General features: G+C 33.2%; 2 protein-coding genes, 1 long non-coding RNA gene and 1 other non-coding gene across 5 annotated transcripts; 2 read left to right on the top strand and 2 right to left on the bottom strand.

Moving 5' to 3' along the window:
* The first annotated feature begins 373 nt into the window (after positions 1–373).
* Positions 374–8,015, top strand: LOC110704302 (pyruvate kinase 1, cytosolic-like). 2 transcript variants are annotated; one of them, XM_021882090.1, is made up of 17 exons: positions 374–662; positions 754–850; positions 954–1,051; positions 1,964–2,119; positions 2,534–2,611; positions 2,852–2,983; positions 4,209–4,289; positions 4,374–4,445; positions 4,569–4,658; positions 4,793–4,937; positions 5,166–5,254; positions 5,379–5,474; positions 5,856–5,923; positions 6,189–6,288; positions 6,359–6,391; positions 7,064–7,123; positions 7,444–8,015. In XM_021882090.1, the coding sequence occupies exons 1-17, from the start codon at positions 594–596 to the stop codon at positions 7,594–7,596; spliced, it is 1,617 nt and encodes a 538-aa protein (XP_021737782.1). In that variant the 5' UTR covers positions 374–593; the 3' UTR covers positions 7,597–8,015. The 2 variants fall into 2 exon arrangements, with proteins under 2 accessions (XP_021737782.1, XP_021737783.1); XM_021882091.1 differs by lacking the exon at positions 6,359–6,391 and having other exon boundaries at positions 375–662.
* A 556-nt stretch (positions 8,016–8,571) lies between these two features.
* On the top strand, positions 8,572–8,644 carry TRNAR-UCU. The gene has a single exon. It is a non-coding gene; the product is annotated as a tRNA-Arg (tRNA).
* A 1,844-nt stretch (positions 8,645–10,488) lies between these two features.
* On the bottom strand, positions 10,489–13,602 carry LOC110704294. Its single transcript, XR_002507895.1, has 6 exons — positions 13,461–13,602; positions 12,583–13,277; positions 12,414–12,478; positions 12,221–12,279; positions 11,368–11,454; positions 10,489–10,893 (listed from the first exon to the last, which is right to left on the bottom strand). It is a non-coding gene; the product is annotated as an uncharacterized LOC110704294 (long non-coding RNA).
* Positions 13,603–15,387: 1,785 nt separating this feature from the next.
* Positions 15,388–18,199, bottom strand: LOC110704295. Its single transcript, XM_021882085.1, has 4 exons — positions 17,149–18,199; positions 16,980–17,048; positions 16,836–16,876; positions 15,388–16,503 (listed from the first exon to the last, which is right to left on the bottom strand). Exon 4 carries the CDS (start codon positions 16,482–16,484, stop codon positions 15,690–15,692), a length of 795 nt encoding a protein of 264 aa, XP_021737777.1. The 5' UTR covers positions 16,485–16,503; positions 16,836–16,876; positions 16,980–17,048; positions 17,149–18,199; the 3' UTR covers positions 15,388–15,689.
* Between the last annotated feature and the right edge of the window lie 3,533 nt (positions 18,200–21,732).

Below are 21,732 nucleotides of genomic sequence, written 5' to 3' on the forward strand. Positions count from 1 at the left end.
ACAGTAGCCTCACATAAACATTAGCCAATAGCCATTGATTTAATGGATTTCAATTTGGGTCACCAACACATCATACAATAACAAATATGAGGTACAAAATAAACTTAATCGATTGATTTAAGTTAAGTAATCAGATACGAGTTAATTTTACTAGATCTACAACAATAAGAGTACTACTCAGTAGTAAGTACTCGCGAGTCGCGAGGAGCGTGCTCATTGACGTGTAGGTAGGGGGGTGGTGGGTTGCACCGAGTGCCCCACAAAACCTAAGTGGTCACTTTTTTTTTCACTTGTACACACAAAAATCACAAAATATTCCCATCTCCAAATTCTAGTAGGTTTATTAAATTCAATATTTTCAACTCATTAAAACCGGCCCGTTGAATTACAAAAAAAAAAAAGGGATATTTCTTGAGCAGCAGGGAATCAAATATCTCTCCATTTTACCTCCACCCTTCCCTTTGTGCTGTCAAACGTCACGCAAACCCTCGCCTTTTTTCTCTCTCTCCTCCTTCACTTTCTCTCTCCTCCATTGAAGAGTTCTTCTTCAACTGCTCAAACCAATCAAATCTAATCAAACCAATCAGTCAATCATGCCTTCCACTAATTTGCTCCTCGAAGAACCAATTCGTATGGCTTCAATTCTCGAGCCATCTAAATCTGTAAGTTTCTCCTCAATCTAAAATCAATTTAGTTGAATTTTCGGATTTCCATTTGTTCATCTGAATCTCTAATTTTGATCTATTTTTGCAGTCGTTCTTTCCTGCAATGACGAAGATCGTTGGAACTCTTGGTCCTCGTTCTGAATCCGTTGAAGTTATTTCCAGTTTGCTGAAAGCTGGGATGTCAGGTGATTTTTCTGCGCATTTTTTCGATTATTTTCCGCGATTTTGATTCATTTCTTCGAATTTTTGAATGTTTACAGTGTTTTTGGGGGTTTTGGCTTGATGTAGTTGCTAGATTTGATTTTTCATGGGGAGACGCTGATACTCATCGCCAAACTCTTGAGAATTTGAAGGCTGCTGTCAAGAGTACTAAGAAGCTCTGCGCTGTATGTTACTTTCGATTATCGCGATTACGATTTTTGTTATTTGGATGATTTTTTAGTAGCTTTGTGTGCTACATGTGCAATTAGTATGATGTGAGTTAAAAATCTGATTTTGGGTGTGTGAGTTTATAATTATATAGGATGCACTTTTGCATTTTCATCAAGCTGATAACTAGAAGCCGGTTTTTCGCCCCGAAAATGATTATAAACTGTCTTATTCAATTAAAAGTTAGGTTGTTGCACTGCAGTTGGTACTTAAGTGGAGAGTACAATATTGGTGAGGATGTTAATTTAACGGAAAAAAACCTCAAAATATTACGGATCTTTGTTTTTTGTGTTTTGAAGATATCCTGAAGATATTATGGATCTGTGTGTAAATTTACGTTGATGTTGATCAAAATTTTTGGATTTTTGTTGATATAATTTGGGAATTGTGATGTTCTTTTTGTATTCCGTATAAAATCATGATATTCAGAAACTATGTTGCAATTGAAAGTTTTTGCCTTTCTGGTTGCCTAATGGTTTTGCCAATATGAAGTAACTATCTTTTTTGATGTAGAGCCTAAATAATATTTTTCCTGAAAGTGAAATAGAATTCTGTGGTATTTATTTGCGCTATAATTGGTTGCTGAATTAAAATTTAGATGCTTTCGATATTCACTTACGTTTGAAGTAGTTTACAATAAGTACACAGTATGTAAATTTATCTCTTACATTTGGTTTGGTTTAGTTTTGTAATCTGTAGAATGGTTATTGGGTGGTTGAAGATTTATGTTCTATTTGAGCACAACAGCGTTTTGATAGTTTGAATATAAATACCACGCCTTGGTGATATGTTTTCAAACATTATTTTTTGTCACAATTTAATTCTTCAGCAACAAGTGATACACATGAAAACATCTTTTTTTTATCTAGGTCATGCTCGACACAGTTGGGCCTGAGTTGCAAGTTGTTAATAAGACTGGGAAAGAAATCTCACTCAAAGAAAATGAATTTGTTACTCTCACACCTGACCTGGAAAAAGATGCCTCCTCAGATCTATTGCCCATCAATTTCAATGGACTTGCAAAGGTTAGTAATTCATTTTAACCTTGTTATAGGCGGAGTGATTGTATTTTTTCAGGGAACTGGTAACATGGTTCTGGTCTTTTGCCTCCATCCATATTTCTTGGTTCTGAAAATGGTTAGAATTTGGAAGGTTCCAAAGTTTTTCAATAACATCTGTTAGTATATGGATCACTATATAGTGAAAATTTGTATCTAATTATTTTCACCAATTAGGAGGCTTTTATACCCATGTCTGTATTTTAGACTGGGTAATTCATTACATACTTATAGATTTTATGACAGACTATTATTTTCCTTAATTTACCTAAAAGCTGACACTGTATTAAGTATTTTATGCTTTGGTTGTATGTTTAAGGAACATTTAAGCATATTTGATTTATAATTTGTTATACTAAGTGCATATTAAATGTTTTACAGGCTGTGAAGAAGGGAGATATGATCTTTATGGGTAAATATTTGTTCACTGGAAGTGAAACTACATCTGTTTGGCTGGAGGTGAGAATAAGCTTGTTAACTAACTCACTGTAATTTTTTTGTGTTTGTTTTGGCTTATATATATGAGATTTTTTCCCCTGGGTGCTCTATTTATTTCATGCATAAGGGTTTCTGATTAAAAAACTATGGAATTGCAACTTTAAGTCGTCAGTTTGATAAATTTTTACTGCCAATTGTTTAAATTGCTATTAAGTTTTTTTTTTTACATCCGACTTACAAATGGTCTGCATTTTTGAGTAGGTATCTGAGGTGAAAGGGGATGATGTGATCTGTGTGATCAACAATTCCGCAACATTGGATGGAACACTTTTCACTTTGCATGCTTCACAAGTTCGTATAGATATGCCTACTCTGTCTGAGAAGGACAAAGAGGTCTGTAATCTTTCTGTTAATTCATTTTTTTTATCTTTACTTTTTTTTTATTTTTTTTTTAATTTCATTTTTATTATTATTTTTAATCATGAACCTGTTGATTACTTAAGTTTTATAACAATATCTATACCCTCACCCATCTGTTTTCTCTTTGAGTTTTTTCCCCCTTCTCCATGTAGAGTGATTCTAGAATATGGAGGAAGATGGTGGTGGGTGTTTTTCTAGGATAGCCACTTATGTTAAAACTTCTTCCAAGATTTTGCCAGCAGTCAATTTTTTTTATAACAAATTTCTTATTATGTTTATTTCCTTGATGTGTTGTTAAAGTCTTCTAGCAGTTTATGAATTTGTTTATATGATGGAGCCGATATATTTAAGTTTGAGTATGCATAAGTTTAGATCATTATATGATATGAGGCTGACGAATTTTTAGATTGGAGACACAATGCTGTGATCTATAAAATCATTCCCTGATATGAGGCTGATAAATTTTTAGATTGGGGACACGATGCTGTGATCTTCAAAATTGATGATACGGTTCAAGTTATTGTGGACATGCATCGTGGTTAATGTTAAAAGTAATAATGCAAGAGATCAGCTTGGTGGGGTTGAGAATTACTTGATATTATTCAGCATAGTTTTTTGTTAGGTTTCACTTTCATTTTATCTTTTATCTTTTTCTTCTTCGAAGTGTTTGGATGAACATCATAATGCAAGGAACAAGTATAAAAAGATTGTAATGGATATATGCATTTTCTGTAGATACTGATGTTTACAATAGATTTCCTGAAGTAGCAATCCAAGCGCTACTTTATCAGATTAGTTGTTGTCTTGTGGTTTTTCTCAGATGGATGGTGCATGTTATTGATTGATATTAATCATTTGTGGCCAATCTTATTCTGAGTTTTGTAATATGCTGTCTTGTTAAATGTTAATGCAATATGTGTGTGCAAGTTGGTCACCTATATGATATGGTTCGGAGGTTGTAGCTTTAGAATCTTGGTAGACTAAACCCATCGAATTGACAATAGGAATTAATTTAATTGATATGATATTAATCAGGCTTTGGGTTATTATATAAAATTTATTATTTATCCGCTGGGGGCGGGGGGAATGCAGTGCTGTGTTGTTGGTTTGCAGGTTTTATTGATTGATTTTTGGCTTTTTATCTCCAGTGTTCTTAATCTTATTGGATCAATATTTTGACCTCTTTAATGCTGTTCAGGTTATAAGCACCTGGGGTGTCCAAAACAAAATTGACTTCCTTTCACTGTCATATACTCGTCATGCAGAAGATGTTCGCCAAGTAGGTGGTGCAATGTGGTTATTTTTTGAGTAATCTGCTCCTATGTTTTCATATATTTTATTGTATCTTTTCGTTTTTGTTCAGGCACGTGAGCTGCTGTCAAGTTTAGGTGATCTTAGTCAGACTCAGATATTTGCAAAGATTGAGAATGTTGAGGTACGAGCCATAGTGCTCTTCACTCTACAATAATTGGCTTCTAAAATCCTCTTTATTCATTTCCCTTTCAATATTTTGTCTAATTTGTAAAGTATTGAATTACGTGATGTTTTATATGTCTAGGGTTTGACACATTTTGATGAAATTCTACAAGAAGCAGATGGTATCATTCTTTCCCGTGGAAATTTGGGCATAGATCTCCCTCCTCAGAAGGTCTGCCATTTTTGCATCGCTCACTTTAGTTGCTTCTCGTCTTCTATTTTTAGTTCATACATGCTCTAGCAGTTTGTGGTGGATATGCACTGTTCTCTATTATTTAACTAATTTTCTGCTATTTTTCCATGAAGGTTTTCTTGTTCCAAAAGGCTGCTTTACACAGATGCAATATGGTTGGGAAGCCTGCTGTTGTTACTCGTGTTGTTGATAGCATGACCAATAATCTCAGGCCGACTCGTGCTGAGGCAACTGATGTTGCGAATGCTGTATTAGATGGTCTGTCAACCATGCTTTTTTCCTAGCTGTTAATATTTAGTTGTTTTTATCTTGGCTGTTCTCTTATTCATCTTTATTTGTAATGTCCTCAAACTGTTTCCTACATGCCTTATTTGTGTTCCCTGTGTACATGCAATCCATCCCACTAAAAGGCATTTTTGCATTGTGCTCTACTATAGATATATGACGCACAACTCATGATTGTTGGTTGAATGTTAATGATTTCAGGTAGTGATGCAATTCTCCTTGGAGCTGAGACACACCGAGGTTTATATCCTGTTGACACTGTTAGAACAGTTGATAGGATTTGTTTTGAGGTAAGCTGAATATCTGGGGCTTTGTCACCATGCATGATCCTTTTCAATATAGTCTTCATGCCTGTTTATTCCCTTTTTATTTATGTAATTATTTATTAATGACTCTTACTTTATTATAATGCAGGCTGAAAAGGTATTCAATCAAGATCAGTACTTCAAGAAAGCTGTCAAGTATGTGGGAGAGCCAATGTCTCACCTGGAATCTATCGGTTCTTCTGCTGTAAGTCCCATCTAAAATATTACATTTTTTTTTGAAGAAATATTACGTTTTATATACATGTGTATGTGTATATGTATGTTAATTCTTCCTCCGTTCTATTAATATTGCAACAATGGACTTTTTGCACTATTCATCACTCTTGTTTGACCATATAATATGATTTATACGTTAAGCAAAATATAGTCACGTGGGATCTTGTTGGATCCGTCTCATGAAATACTTCCCTATATCAACTTTTTATAATTTTTACTCTTACACAATTATAGATATTTAGCATATAAAATGTGCTTTGGGATGTGTAATTTCATCCTTGTTGCAATATTAATAGAACGGAGGAAGTATATATTATGATATCTGAAATTAGCATGTCCTCTGTTGTAGGTGCGTGCTGCCTTGAAGGTAAAGGCATCTGTGATCATCTGTTTCACTTCTTCTGGGAGGGCTGCAAGGTACATTTTAAACTAGAATCTGAGCATTATGTTTATGTTAAATCCTCACCGAGCCTCTCTCCACTCACAAACATTATATAGGCAAATAAGATATTGTTGAAAACTGGCTATACTTTGTGTCTTTGTATACTGGATAAAGGTAATGTTTGTGCCCCTGAAGGCCCTGATGACTTGGCGAGTGAATTGTTGTGATGGTACTTCTGGAAAATTTAAGCAGTATCTGTTAAACGGTAGTACTCATGGTCATGTTAATGGTTGTTTGCAGGTTGCTTGCAAAATATCGGCCACCGATGCCAATTCTCTCAGTTGTGATTCCTCGTCTTAAGACAAATCAACTAAAGTGGAGCTTTAGTGGTGCCTTTGAGGTAAGCAGGCTGGAATCTTGTTGTGTTCAAGTCGGTTGATAATAGATATTGACTTGGGCATGTTTTTCAGGGCATGCGATTTGGTAATCCTATTTTTACTACGGTATACTTTTCATCCCAAAAAGTTGGTTTGCTTCACAAAAAAAAGGAAAAAAAAAAAAAAAGTCAATTAGGCCAAATCACTCAACTGTATTGTATTTATTGACAACACTTGTATAATTGAAGTTCTGTTATGTTACAACTTCAATGCAACTTTGACTATTGTTATGTAAATTAAATAATGTTATGTGCCACTAAAACCATAATCATTACAACTTTTTGGGATGGAGAGCAACCATGTTGTCCACTGAAGGAAATGCTTTTAACGGTTCTGAAAATTCTTTTTGAGTATCATTGTCATAATCTGTTTCTCATCTACGATTAAACCTGTCTTGATATTATCAACATATGCTAAATTTTTTTAATCAGTATGTGATAGATGATAAGGAAAAGCTGGTAGTATATAATATCAAGCTGAAAATCGTTTAATTTTTCACTTCAGCTACAATGTATGTTTTGGTTCAGTCGAATGGTGCATTGCCCAACATACGGTGTCTTGTCGATGCTGGGATATGATGTCCCTTAACATGTCTTTATATATATATATTTTTTTTTAATTTCTGCTCTATTCTATAAATTTTCTAGTTTCTATTTATCTGCATTCGTAGTTTACTTTCCAAGATGTTGGGCTACTTTGCTGACGCACTTTTTGTATCTTTTTTCAATAAATTGTCAGGCAAGGCAGTCATTGATAGTTAGAGGCCTCTTCCCCATGCTTGCGGATCCTAGACATCCCGTAAGTCAATTTCTTATCTTGCATTATTTACTCTTTTTTTTCATAAACTTAATTCACCTAATATTACCTTCTACTTCCAATTTTTAATTTCCATTGCTGTTAATCTAATTAAACTTTCATTCACTCTAGCCACTTTCCCATGTTGTGTTTGTTAGAAGGTGTACTGTATTAGATTGTAGAAAGTTTGCTTTAATTTTATGGCTCCTATTTCTTGCCAAGTAAAATTGTGATTGAATTACTAAATGAATATTGCACCATAAATTCAGTATTGGAAAAGAATATTTTTTTGTGATTGGGTTATTTCAATTCTTATTATGCAGGCTGAGTCCACGAGTGCGACAAATGAAACCATCTTGAAGGTTGCACTAGATCACGGAAAGGCTTTGGGAATCGTCAAATCGCATGATCGAGTTGTCATTTGCCAGAAACTTGGTGATGCATCCGTGGTCAAGATCATCGAGTTGGAGGACTAAGCCTGATACTGCCCTTCAAAATAGCTTCTTATTTGTTAAAAGTGTCTTCCACAGGGGTGCTGGAACTCGTTAATGGGATAGGATAATCTTTGCGAAGCCAGTTTACAAATTTTGATTCTAGTCGATATGATGTTATATCATAAAGTTATCTGAACAATGTGACCCATAGTCATGGATATGCCATGACTCCCATTTTTTGGTAAATGGCACAGATCAATGTTTTGTCTATCTTTGTGCTTTTGTGACTGTCTGATGTTGAATTCGAGAACCTTGAAGCCAACATTATTCCCCCAGGTGGGCAATATAGACGAAAACAAAGTGTATAATGTCCCTATGGGTTGTGACTGCAAATTTTTTATAATCACTTCGCACTTTTGTAGTTTTGTTGTAGGTAATGAAGTTAAATTACCTTTATTTTACAACAAGTGCAATATATTAACTGACTAGTGTTGATGCAAAACTTCGGCCCTTAATTTCTATAGTTGCTTTGTTTTTTTTAAAGAAAATTTAATGAAAATTGAGTAAGAAAAAATATACGACTGTGATCAATCCAAAATATTGATAACTTAAAAAAAAATCCACAATATTGATTATATATGTTTTTGTTTTACTTATTTATAAGATTAAGTACATGTAAAATTTAGACGGTACTAGACCCGAGTTCTGTAATGGAAGAAATATTAGAAGATTTGACATCGGAATCTGAATAGAAATGGAGGTAACAATGCAAATGTAATAGGGCATTTCCTTCTAATTATAAACTCAGGTCTTATCTCACTTTGAAATTTGTCTTTGTAATTTATTTTGAAAATTACTACTGAGATTATAGACCCAAACTCTTAAATAGTTGTAGTTAGTAATAAGAACTCGTCAAAAAAGAACTCAAAGTGGATATTGAGAAAGATAATTACCGAAATGCAACGTCAGTCCCTTAGATTATTTATAGTTTAAATAGACAAAAGTAAAACAAGCAGAGCGCCCATGGCCTAATGGATAAGGCGCTTGACTTCTAATCAAGCGATTGTGGGTTCGAGTCCCACTGGGCGTGAGTAGTTTTTTCTTTTGCATTTTCAGGTATAGATCGTGTCATTAATACTCTATTCTTCTTTAATACTTGCATATTAATCCCTACCACCCTATATTTTTTGATAACCAAACATATAGTACGGGGTTTTACTCATTCTAAACCCATACCTCATACTTGTATTCCGCGAACCAAACGCTCCCTAAAAGGTTTGAGATAACTCTTATAAATAAAGTTTAAACCATTATACTTTTGAAAATGTTTATTTACGTATTATTTTGCGAGTCACAAAAGCGAGGGATTTCTAATTTTTTTTATAAATTTTGACCTCAAATCGGACATATAGGGCAAAAAAGACCCCAAAAATCTCAAAAAAAATGTTTTTGACACGAAAATCGAGAATTTTTTTAAAATGATAGATTTAACGTTTTCTTAACTGCAAATGTTAAGTAGTGGTAAAATATTTTTTATTTAATTTGTCTTTTTAAGGAGAATTTTTAAATAAATCTTTGAATGGGTGGTAATTTCAAAAATGGTTTATTTGTTGGTGATAAAATACAATTTTTACCTAATTTAATTACTTTACCTTTTGTCCTCATATAAAAATTTCAATTGATATTTTTTTAATAGTTATGTTAGTATATATATATATTATCTCTATTTTTTTAATTGCATCACATTGACCGACACATTTGCCGAGACATAACTTTGACTATTAATATCTTTAATCGTCCATTAGTAAAAACTAAAAAAATAAAATAAAATTATGAAATCAGACTTTGAAACTAATCCCATAATATATTACATAAAAAATTGATTCATTTTATAATTGCAAATAAAATAATTTAAAGATGATATGTAAATAATGAATAAGTCAAAGTTATACAAATATTAAAAATTGGACAAAATATTTTTATAATGTCCAATCTTTACAAAAAAATACTCCGTAATTAAAAATATTAATGTCCAAAATTATATATCAGCAAGCATGAATTGACAAATAATTGAGGGAGTATTTTTTATTTTTATTTTTTATATATAGTATACTCAAGTACTTTAATCACCTCCCATTCTCCCAATACATCAAAGTAGGCAACACCACACCATACATGTCGTGTACATGCAGGTCCTCCAAACATAATCTCCTATAGTTTTCTATAATCGAATATTTCTATATCACTAGTATAAGGAAAATTTAATAAACAATCCAACGCTTTTATTATTACTAGGGTGATTAAGGTGCGTGCTATAACTAGTCATGCTTAGAGAGTTATTTAAGTTGTTAACAACATTAATAAGGGAAAAATATGTAAATAAATATTTTTAGGGGTATAAATGTTAGCACACTATTTTCAAGAGTTCAAAAAAAAAAAAAAAATAATATTAATGTTGGCAAATAAGTACACACACATTTTAAAAGATATAATTTGTCTAAACGGTATTCATAAAAGTTAATCATTAAATCACACAAGGAAAAACTTAAATGCAATTAACATCATTTCAAAGGGGCATATGTGTATTATAGAAGTTGTATCATTTCAGGTCTCAGCACACTCATAGTATTATAGAAGTTGATTTTTTCGGACTGCACGAAGTTCAAATAAGTATCATTATTATGTTAGGGTTGCCAAAAATCCATGATCCAGATTTACTAAGAGATTGGCAAAGAGAACCTTCGGCAGCAAGTTCTTTTGAAATATTTCAGTCAAGTGAGTGCAAACAAAAACCTGCAATTCAAAGTCAGTGTCACGAGCTGAAACTCAAACTCCTGTCAACATTCTCTTAGCATACCAAAAAGCCAGCTTCATCAATCAAGAAATGAAGGTTACTTTAACAAGTGGCAGTACAATTTTGGGCAATATTTACAGGCTGGAGGTTTCATTGATGATTGTTGAATTTATACCAAAAAGGCAGCTTCGAACATCAAGAGTTTCTTGTAAATGTACAGAAATACAGAAAAAATTATCATGAACTTTTACAAGCACATATGGAATAAAAATTCATAGTTGAATCAGTGCATATAGTTAGTCAGATAATTCTATCATAGAGACGTAAAGACGGTAAGGTCAGTAACACATGTCTCAAAATTTGTTCAAATGATCAACAGTAAACAGGTTATTGATGTCACTCAGTCTGTAACCTCCTTTCTTCAATCCCGTAGCTCGTTAACAGTGGGACTCAAAACTCAGGCTAGATAGTTCAGCCTCTAACCTTTGGAGTATCATCACTACCAGCAAGATAGTTAACAGTTCCACCAAGAAGACCAACGCCATCTGAAACAGACACAAGAAGAAAGAAGCATTATCAATTGAATGGAGTAGAAAGTATGCAACAAAGCATCAATTACATCTGAAGCATAATATCTGGTAGAGAAAAGAGATACTAATCTAAAAGATTTTATAAATATTCACCTTCTGTAAGTGTGCCTTTACCAAATTCATCCAAGAGGCATAAAGAACGTGATGTAGCTTGCCTATCAAAGTTTATATTAATCTCTTTATATTGCTATAAAGGATCAAAATTCCAAAGTACACTAATGAACTTGTTTTCACGATGAAGCAAAGAAGTTTCATATTTACCAGATATTTCATGTTACATATTAAGAAAAATACTTCTCTCAAAGCTTCAATTTTCATATAGATATGATGACCAATAGACCAATAGATTGACTAGCATTATCTAAGAAAAAAATGATTATATTAGCAAGCACAAGACATTACTATCAGCAATTTCTCACTACTATATACCTCAACATCATGCCTACTTGCTGTAGATCAATCATAAATGTAGACTGTTCAGCAGCCATGAGCTTGCTTCCCATTGCACAAAATATCCTGTCAAAGAGTATATGCAAGCTATTACAACTATGAAAACAAGCTACCATGACATAAAAGGCATGTGACCATCATAAACATATCTATCAGTTAATCCTACCACAGCAGCATCCGCAGGTACAAAACTCCCAATGTGAGAAAGGAAGAGAAAACACATATGAGACAACTATTTTGCACAATTGAGAAGGTCAAAACCTCACAACTGGAGCTCACAAAACCAAGCCTTTTAGGTCCTACTTTGCAAAGCTTGCATTGTAGTCTAAGAACTCTTGATTCGGAGCAAGGTGGATTTACCAGTCTCAACAATTTCTTCACTACGGTGACCTTAGAATAAAAATTAATAAATTGAAATTCAGATGAGTTATGACCTTTGTCCATACCTTTCCCATAAAATGGCAGTATTCAACAAAGTTATACAAAAGAAACCTACATGTTAAGTGGTTGTCTGTTTGACTCGGGAAAACACAATACTGGAACTTTACATATGTACAGCTTTTGGCCCTTTTGTCACTTTTTAAAAATGCAATTTTTTTAAGATGTGCATCTTCATTAGGATTTTTGAATTTAACATCTAAGACTTAATAAAGATTTAATCGGGGAAAGGGCTAATAAAAACAATTATAGCAACAAGAACCTTATATAAATTCCCTCAAGGTTAGATTTAGGGAGGTCAAATGGTATGCAGTCTTACCCCAAGCTATTCAAAGACTAAATAGGTTTTCAAAGAATGATATAATAGTCATAAGTTTAAAGAAACATAGCAGACCTGTTTTACATAGATGCTTTTCCCAGAATAGTTTGGGCCAGTTATAATATTAATTTTTCCTGGGAAAATATAAAGCACAATTTGAGTCACAATCCAAAATGATGACCAATGAGATAACAATTCTGATTCAGTTCAGCTGAGTATCAGCTAGGAAATTTGACAAGAAAGCTTGGTGACATTTGAATACTTGTACCTTCATCAAGTATTTTGGTGTCATTTGGGATAAATGTGTCCACTGTCATTTCCTGCAAAACATGTCTGGAGAAGAAGTTATTTAATCATACAGTGTTTGGTAAGAATACTTATATAAAGAATAAATTTTTCAATATCAAGATCATAAGAAGCAGCAGTAAGTTAGTAACCTTCTATTTTGTATATTCAGTATGGCATCAACAGTCAAATTTGGCCTTACATAGTTGTTTTGTTGAGCAACCAATGCCAAAGACAAATAGCTAACATATGAAAACAAGAACTTGATGTAAGAATAAGCGCCAGTGAACTAGACCACAGAAATGACAAAATTCAACCTTAAAGCTTGATGTGATCTACCAGTCAAGTTCTGCAGCAAAGTTCATAGCTTTCTGCAAATGTAGAGAATAAGAGAACATGTGATATCAGGTCCCTTGTCATCACCCTCTCCATGTCTAACACAATTAACAAAGAAAACATATATAAAATCCCAGGGAACATTTGCAAGTGTATATTTCACACAATAAATGAGGATTTTAACCCTCTCTATCTCATCAAATGTAATTCAAGCCACCAGTAGACTACACCATGAAATATAGTATAATGGAAAGTACACCATGATATATGTCCCCAAGAAGGTTGTCCAACTCCCGTGTTTTTGAGGTGCGATAGAAAAACCTTTTTGGCTCAATTTCACCATCAGAAAACTACATTAGAGCTGACACCTCAGTCGCTAAAGCACTTTTGCTTATTCTTTGTAGGAAGATTTTCAAATGAGATCCACTAGTCTTACAGCAAATTCAAGATCTTCAAGCATCTGTAGAGTGCTCTCATCAAATTTTTTTATCAAATTTGCACAGCAAGTATCCTGGAAAAACACACAAAGTTATCTAGCTATATAAGATACTTGGAATCTCATTGGACCAGGGATTATATATATACTTTTTTTTAGCATTTCCCTCTACAAAATGCCACATATCTAACCTCCAATAGTTTTAGCGAATGACACATTGGTAAAAATAAATAAATATATAAATAAATAAAAAGGTACCTATGCCCATGCATGACACATGCCATGTAGACCTGCATATCAAATTGATCCGAGTCAATACATAACACATTCGAATAGAATCATAAGACTAAATGTACAGCTCCCTAAGACAAATCTAAATTAGTTCATTGCCTTTTCAAGCCAGCCTCATGTTCTTTAAGTTCTTTTCGAATCCTAAGTTACATAACTGCTTTATTTTAGAACAAAGATTTGCAAGGCTTTTTGTGGTTACTAAAAATAAAGCAGTGTAAAAATTGTTAAACACCCTCCATCACAAAATAATAGGCTACAATACCTTTTGTGGATCAAAAACTATGAATACAAGTCATTTTCCAATGAAAGTATTTTCGACATAAATCAAGCCTGAGCATCTTTGGAACATAAATCTACATACTGTTTGAGAAATTAACGGCCAAAGTCATCAATTTATGACCCCAAAAGTTATATGTGGCTTGTTATTTTGGGAAGTGCAAAACAGTTCATATTGCAGCTTACTTGGCATCATCGTAAACGCAACTGCTTCTGAAATGAACACCTTCATCTTACTCTGTCTTCCACTTTTCCTTCATAACACTCACAATCCATAAAAGCCTCAATTCCTCCCAACAACGCCAACCAGCCTCCATCCTCAATTTCTCTTACCTTCATCCTTAAACCTAATTTTCGACAAAACATCTAACCAAACCTGACCTAAATGTTCCTATATATTTAACTTCCATCATATTACTTCGCCGCATTATCATTTAATCCAAATAAACGCCTAATCATAACACACAACTAGAAATTAGGCCAAAAACATACGAATTTAACACAAATTTAGGTCGGCGCTTCGTACGTCAAATTAAATTTGCGTATTAATCAAAGAACTGCATTGTATTTCAATCGCTTGATCAAAAAGAAAAATATCAGCTACTTTCGATTGATCAAAAAGAAAAATATCAGCTAAACTCCTTCTTTTTCCCAAAGAACACGACGAAAAAAATTCGACGCATATTATTGTCAATTAGACAATTACAGCCAATGAATGCAGAAAATTAGCAATTCAATTAGTGCATGAAATTCTAATCGCAAATTTGCATTATATACTACATTAATTAATCAATTAAATAGCTAGTAAATGTTGAAATTGAAGCGATTAATGAAAACCTGAGATTGAAATTCAGTTTCGTCGACCTCCTCCTCCATTGTTGAGTCCAGTTGTTCAAATAAATTAAGACTACATTTATCGAATCTATGCACAAAAAAATACCAATAAAATTACCTTGGGGTTGGCAGGGTTTTTGAACTGTTGTAGAATATATGAATTAGGAGTCTTGTCACGGATCTCCTCAGCCTTTTGAAAAGCCCCTTTCATGCCTTTTACTGGATCAATAAGGACAAGCTCAGCACCAAAAACCTCAAGAATGGTCCTTCCCTCGTGATTCATTGATGCCACCATGGTAATGATGAGCTTGTAACCTTTAGCTGCTCTTGAACAAACTTCTAGTGTGATCTTTAAAGCTCAAAATGTATATTTCAAATTTCTAAAAATTTGCAAGAACACAACAGCAACACTTAATATGCCCTTTCCAAAGTTCTCCAGGACATTTACAAATACTTGGCTAAGCAAACTTGATTATTTATCACCAAGGAAATAAATCCAGCCAACTTGCACCTGTTTGTAATTGTGAGTTAGCAGCGAAACTATACAGATCCTATTCAAGCAATGCAAAAAAACAGAACAAAGTGCTCACAGAAGGGGTTAGTACCTGCAGTGGTTGTCTGAAGCCTTATCAAGTATCAGCAACCTTAACTCAGTTACAGATGAAAAGATACAGCAACAGTATCTATTCTGAAGAATACACTCCTGCATAAACAATATAAGCATGCTATTCTTATTGGACTCACATACACAACATAGTATGCATCAGATCTCCTGTGCTTCCATGCCAGTTACAAGTTACTGGCAGGGAGGATACAGTCCATAAATCCACGGAGAAGCATTTAGGTAGTGAGATAGACAGTTAGTCAATATGTGATATCAACTTGAAAAACAAATACGGAATAGATAAAAAGTCGATGAAATTAATCCCATGCATTACAGAAATGCTACAATCTTTTGCAGTGTTGCCTAAGCACAGCAAAATGAGGGTATTTTAGGTTTTGATATTAGAGTCACACTTCTACTGATTTTACATCCACATAACTTAAATTAAACTAGTAATAAGACTGACCATTAAACTACTACTCCTAGTCTAGCCATTTTACATTTATATGAACCGAATAGTCATTGCTTTCACTTTCCACACTGAAGTTACTTGCGCCAACCTTAAGATCTGCTGAAGAGTTGAACGAGACTTGATTATCTCCGACACAGATAGACAAATCTAATCCAACCACAAGTGTCGAGTCCAATGGAACAACAACTATTGATCTTGAAAGCGAGATCACACCATCGGCACTTGTTTGCATTGCATTCTCTGCACTCCTCTCAAACAGTGTAACTCGAAAATAATCTTTGTTGTAGCGGCTAGTGTAGTCAAAGTAGCCGTGCTGAGCAGTAATACTACCGTAAACTCTTGGAAAGCCTTCAAAACTCTCACTGCTAATTTTCTGTTTCGGTGCACACAAAACCATTAGATTTGCTTTCACTGCTTGTGGAAAAAATGAGTAACATATGGCAGCAAAACCATGTTGACCTTCAACGAATGAGCATAGAGGTTTATTAAACCATCGCGTGCCATATTCAAGGGTCCTATCATCCCAATTTACGTAACCTCTAATGCACAAAAGACCTTCGACATCTTTGAGATCAATTTTCATTTTAAATGAGTCACAATCATCATACTCCAGAGATCCATCAAGCAAAGGTAAATTTTTGCTCCCCTCTAACAATCCAAAAGCATCACTTGCTTCTCTATTAAAACAGTAATATGCATTACCAAGAGTTGAGACTTCAATTGATCCATAGAGCTGCAAAGCTTTGAGCTTGTCACGACCAATGTAGACAGCATATATTTCAACCATAGAACTTGGAAACAGCATACTTCAATGTACTCCAAGCCTGAAATCCACATATTTATTCAAGATTGACAACCTCATGATCTACATATCAACTACACGTTAAAAAAACATAATGCATTTTTTCATAATCTTTATTAAAACTCTTTTTATTAAATAATTAGCTGGGGAAAAAAACAGATTGTATAATACAATGACCAAACTAATAGTAACAGTATGCTTAAACATGCATGTATATCTAATTCTTCCCCCGTAACGAAATAGATGTTACACTTTAATACAAAATTTCTCTCAAATTTATTATCAAAGTGTAACATCTATTTTGTCACGGAGGAAGTATATCTCTTAAAAATAAATATAAAACAGAATGCATACCTAGGGCGCATGAGTTTTGATGATGCTTCGGCTACACCAGACTACACAAGAAAAGAGAGAATAGTATTAGATCCGTGCAAAAATAGAGAATTGGAAGCAATAATCTAAAGATATTAATGTTGTTTGAGAGAAACATTATTAGACCTCAATCATTTGCTCATCATCTCTATCGTCTTCACTTGTCCCTTGTGCACACATATGCTCCTCAGAAGACTTGTTGAGACATGAATATGATACAGGTTAGTCATAGTAGAAGGAAAAATAGACAACAAAATTTGTGTTAGACAACAAAACGACCAAATCTTTAAAGTACCTCATCCTCAGACATCATAGCACGCTCCTTGTCATTTTGCATTGGTGAATTCATACCACACCAACTTCGATGAGGATGTCACCAACAATAAAGGTTTTATATGAAAAATATTTGTTTCCAACTTGAAATTCCAAGATTTCTTTAACAAGTTTGTGTTCCGATCCGAGCTCCATTAGATTTACATAAGAATAATCGATGAATATGCCGGTAAACCAACCCAACACCGAGACAAATTCATGTTAACACTTTCTAGAGGATATACTTGTTTCTCAAAATTAAGTCGTTCAAAGTCATCAGATTCTTTATCAAAGAGAATACAGGCTTCTGAATTGCAAGTGTTGCCGCCATAACTTGCAATGATTTTTCCCTTGATGTCAAGGAAACTGTGATTTGCACCCTCTAACTTACAATCTTGCTTGTGATGAAAGGTCACTCGCACACGAGCATAAATAGCAAACGGCATGGCAATGTAGCGCAAACTGAAATCGCCAATCTCAGTAACAACAACTTTCTCGTCGACTTGTTCAAAATCAGTTGTATCCTCTTCACAGGAAATGTATCTCTTTCCTAAAGTCCTCCCCCCCATAGCAAGATCAACCACAAAACGGGTACAATGATAAGGCATACACGTCAAAGGCCAAGATGATTGTCGGTCGCTAAGTTTCAAAAAGTATTTGCCATCTAATCCAACAACTTCAAAATCACCAAACTCAGTGTATATCCTACCAGAGATGGTGGGGGGTGTATCTTGCAAGCTATTAGGTAGAAACTTGACAGACAACAGATGAATTAGAAGACCAACCAGAACAGATTCTTTTCCGTTTATCCTTTCATACTCTCTCAAGCTATCAAGGATGTCTACGGTAGACTCGACAATGGAATCACTCAACCCCTCGTGATCATTTGTTTTTCTTATCCCCTCTATTTCTTCCCTTGAAACATGTCGGTATTTTTGTATCAATTTCTCAGTATCCATATCCAACTTCCTAAAGTAACAAACATATCTATGTATCAATCAATCAATCAATAATAATACCAATTTGAAGTAATAAGATTATGGACGAAGCCCTATTATATAGGGCAAGTACTGGTACTAGAAAAACAAAACTCATAAATTACAGGAAATTAGAGTAATAAGATTGATTTGAAATACCTAAATTAACTCGATTAGATTAGAGATTAGAGATTAGCAGATTGTGATAAGAGAGATCAGAAGAGCAGTAGAGCACGACTATTGTTATGAGCCTAGCCAGGGTTTCTTTCTTTTATACTCTTTACTTTGAGTTGCAATGGAGAGGTGATCACGTGGACGGGTTGGGCCTAGCTAGGGTTTTCGTTTGAACCGTACTATTCCTACCTTTTCTCCTTACTTAATATGATAATATCATTATACTAAACAGTGGTGTCTCCAGGATTTCCGAAGTGTGGGTTCGAACTTCGAAAGTTTGGAATTGTAATTAACAAAGAAATAAAAATATAATAATTAAATATTCATAAATTACATAGAAAAACAAAAGTAATAAATTACAGGAAATTAGAAAGCAATAAGATTGATTTGAAGTTTAAAAAGACACTAAATTACCTGAATTAACTCGATTAGATTAGAGATTAGCAGAGTGAGATAAGAGAAGAGCACGACTATTTTGAGCCTAGCTAGGGTTTCTTTCTTTTTATACTTTGTACTTGTGAGTTGCAATGGAGAGGTGATCACATGGACGGGTTGGGACTAGCTGCGCTAGGGTTTTCGTTTGAACCGTATTGTTCCTATCTTTTCTCCTTACTTAATATGATAATATCATTATACTAAGCAGTGGCGTCTTCAGGATTTCCGAAGTGTGGGTTCGAAACTTCAGAAGTTTGGAATCGTAATTAACAAAGGAATAAAAATATAATAATTAAATATTAACAAATTACATAGAAAAACAAAAAGGAAATTAGAAAGCAATAAGATTGATTTGAAGTTTAAAAAGACACTAAATTACCTGAATTAACTCGATTAGATTAGAGATTAGCAGAGTGAGATAAGAGAAGAGCACGACTATTTTGAGCCTATCTAGGGTTTCTTTCTTTTTATACTTTGTACTTGTGAGTTGCAATGGAGAGGTGATCACATGGACGGGTTGGGACTAGCTGCGCTAGGGTTTTCGTTTGAACCGCATTGTTCCTATCTTTTCTCCTTACTTAATATGATAATATCATTATACTAAGCAGTGGCGTCTTCAGGATTTCCGAAGTGTGGGTTCGAAACTTCAGAAATTTGGAATCGTAATTAACAAAGGAATAAAAATATAATAATTAAATATTAACAAATTACATAGAAAAACAAAATTCATAAATTACAGGAAATTAGAAAGCAATAAGATTGATTTGAAGTTTAGAAAGACACTAAATTACCTGAATTAGCTCGATTAGATTAGAGATTAGCAGAGTGGGATAAGAGAAGAACACGACTATTTTGAGCCTAGCTAGGGTTTCTTTCTTTTTATACTTTGTACTTGTGAGTTGCAATGGAGAGGTGATCACATGGACGGGTTGGGCCTAGCTAGGGTTTTCGTTTGAACCAACTGTTCCTATCTTTTCTCCTTACTTAATCGCATATATATATATATATATATAGGCATTTTTGGAGAGCATTCGGAACACCACATAAGTAAGGGTATTACTCCGACTAATTAAAAATTAGATTTCTATTTTATTTTAGAATTAAAAAAATCATTTTCCACCTAAGCAAAATTAACGAATGAAATTTGAGAGTTTAAATTCATTTATCTCATAATTATATTAGATATAAATTCTATATGATATATTTGTCTGCTCTTTTAAGTTTTTTAATATTTAAGTATATCATTTGTCATTACCTATTTCAATATAATCTTTATCATGGTTTCGTATAAAAGATAAAAATGTTATTGCTATAGTTATATAATTATTTCATTCATAGATCATATATCAAATTTATTTTATAATATAAAAATAACACAACTTAAACAAAATATTTTATATGGAAGCTACAATATGTTATATACTATACGACTTAATATGGAACTACAATATGTTATAAATCCTACAATATTATAACTTATGTATGCCTTACGTCTTTTATTTGATATGTTGGTATGATTTATAAAAAATAAATAAAAAATAAAAGTTGGTTAGAAAAAATATAATAAAAATAGTTCCAAAAATTGATAGTTTAAATATATTTTAAAAAAAATATTGTCTTTTTTATTAGATATTTTATCATAATAAAAAGAGATTTGCAATTTCTTTTATAATAAAAAAAAATTCATTTGTCACATAAGAAAAATAAACGAATCTATATCTATACTGAAAACTCCTTATCCCCCCCACAAAAAAAAAAAAGCAAAAAAAAAACCAACTCCTTATCTTTTCATTTTTGGAGACATAAAAATCAAAATGAAATTAAAAAAAATAAAATATATAAATAAAGAATATTCTACACACTTCATCTTCCTCATTATTATCATGATTTAATTTGATCTTTAATTTATATTGATTGTCCATTTAGATAGCCTTTATATTTCTTGAAAGATAATTAGAACTATGACCCGCATCGTTCTTATATGTATATATGGAGTACATTTTTTAATTTCGAATGTGTATATAATATTAATTTTATTTCATGATTATATCTTCTTTTAATTATGACGATTAAGATTCTTACACGAAGTATAAAATCTTGAAAATAAAAACCGAGTTTTATTATGTTGTCATGTATGATTTTATTAATATTAACATACCAATTGTTTTTTTTTTAAAATAATTTTATCCAAAAAATAGCGAAAAATAATGGTAAAGATCAATATGTTATAAGAACCGTGCATCGCACGGGCTTACATCTAGTATGATAATATCATTATACTAAGCAGTGGCGTTTCCAGGATTTCCGAAGTGTGGGTTCGAAACTTCGGAAGTTGGAATCGTAATTAACAAAGGAATAATAATATAATAATTAAATATTCGGTACATAAGTTCAAATTATGGATTACAAATAAATTACAAGGTAATTTTCATTTATTCTTGAATTATAAAACCCAACCTATTAAAATTTAAATCATTTGATTAGACATTAGTCAAAGTAAAGCATCCAACTTAATACATGATATGTTCCAGCAGTCCTACATAACCATTATTATGCCATTTAAATTTCTCATAAGCATTTTATCAAACATATACAATGCACATTGTTACCCCGTATAATCAACACTAAAAAATGAATTCTATATGAAACATTAAATCAGGATAGGAACAAAGCGGCGAAATTCAAGATAAACATCGTTATTATCCATTTTGCGTCGCAAATAATTAGAGATTTAGAGTCGAAATTCTGAGTGCAAAACCTTAAAAATTCACTGACCTGAGCACGGTGCCACGGAGGTCGGAGCACTTGATGAAGAGTCGCTTGCAGGACAGCGGGACTGTGCACCGGTGAACTCAACGGCGGCGGCTGGGGATTTAGGGGAGTTAGGGTTTTACAATTTGGGGGAAATGAGGAAGTTGTTCTAGTGTTTTGTCGTTCACTTATGAGGAAGCACTAAAGCACTAATGACTAATGAGTAATGT

This window comes from Chenopodium quinoa, unplaced genomic scaffold, assembly GCF_001683475.1.
Source record: "Chenopodium quinoa cultivar QQ74 unplaced genomic scaffold, ASM168347v1, whole genome shotgun sequence".
Lineage (NCBI taxonomy): Eukaryota > Viridiplantae > Streptophyta > Magnoliopsida > Caryophyllales > Amaranthaceae > Chenopodium > Chenopodium quinoa.

Coding starts and splice junctions, on each gene's coding strand:
- LOC110704302 (XM_021882090.1), top strand. CDS start 594: ATGCCTTCCACTAATTTGCTCCTCGAAGAACCAATTCGTATGGCTTCA. Junction 1,052..1,963: donor GTACTAAGAAGCTCTGCGCT/GTATGTTACTTT, acceptor TTTTTTATCTAG/GTCATGCTCGACACAGTTGG. Junction 2,120..2,533: donor ATTTCAATGGACTTGCAAAG/GTTAGTAATTCA, acceptor AATGTTTTACAG/GCTGTGAAGAAGGGAGATAT.
- LOC110704295 (XM_021882085.1), bottom strand. CDS start 16,484: ATGCTGTTTCCAAGTTCTATGGTTGAAATATATGCTGTCTACATTGGT.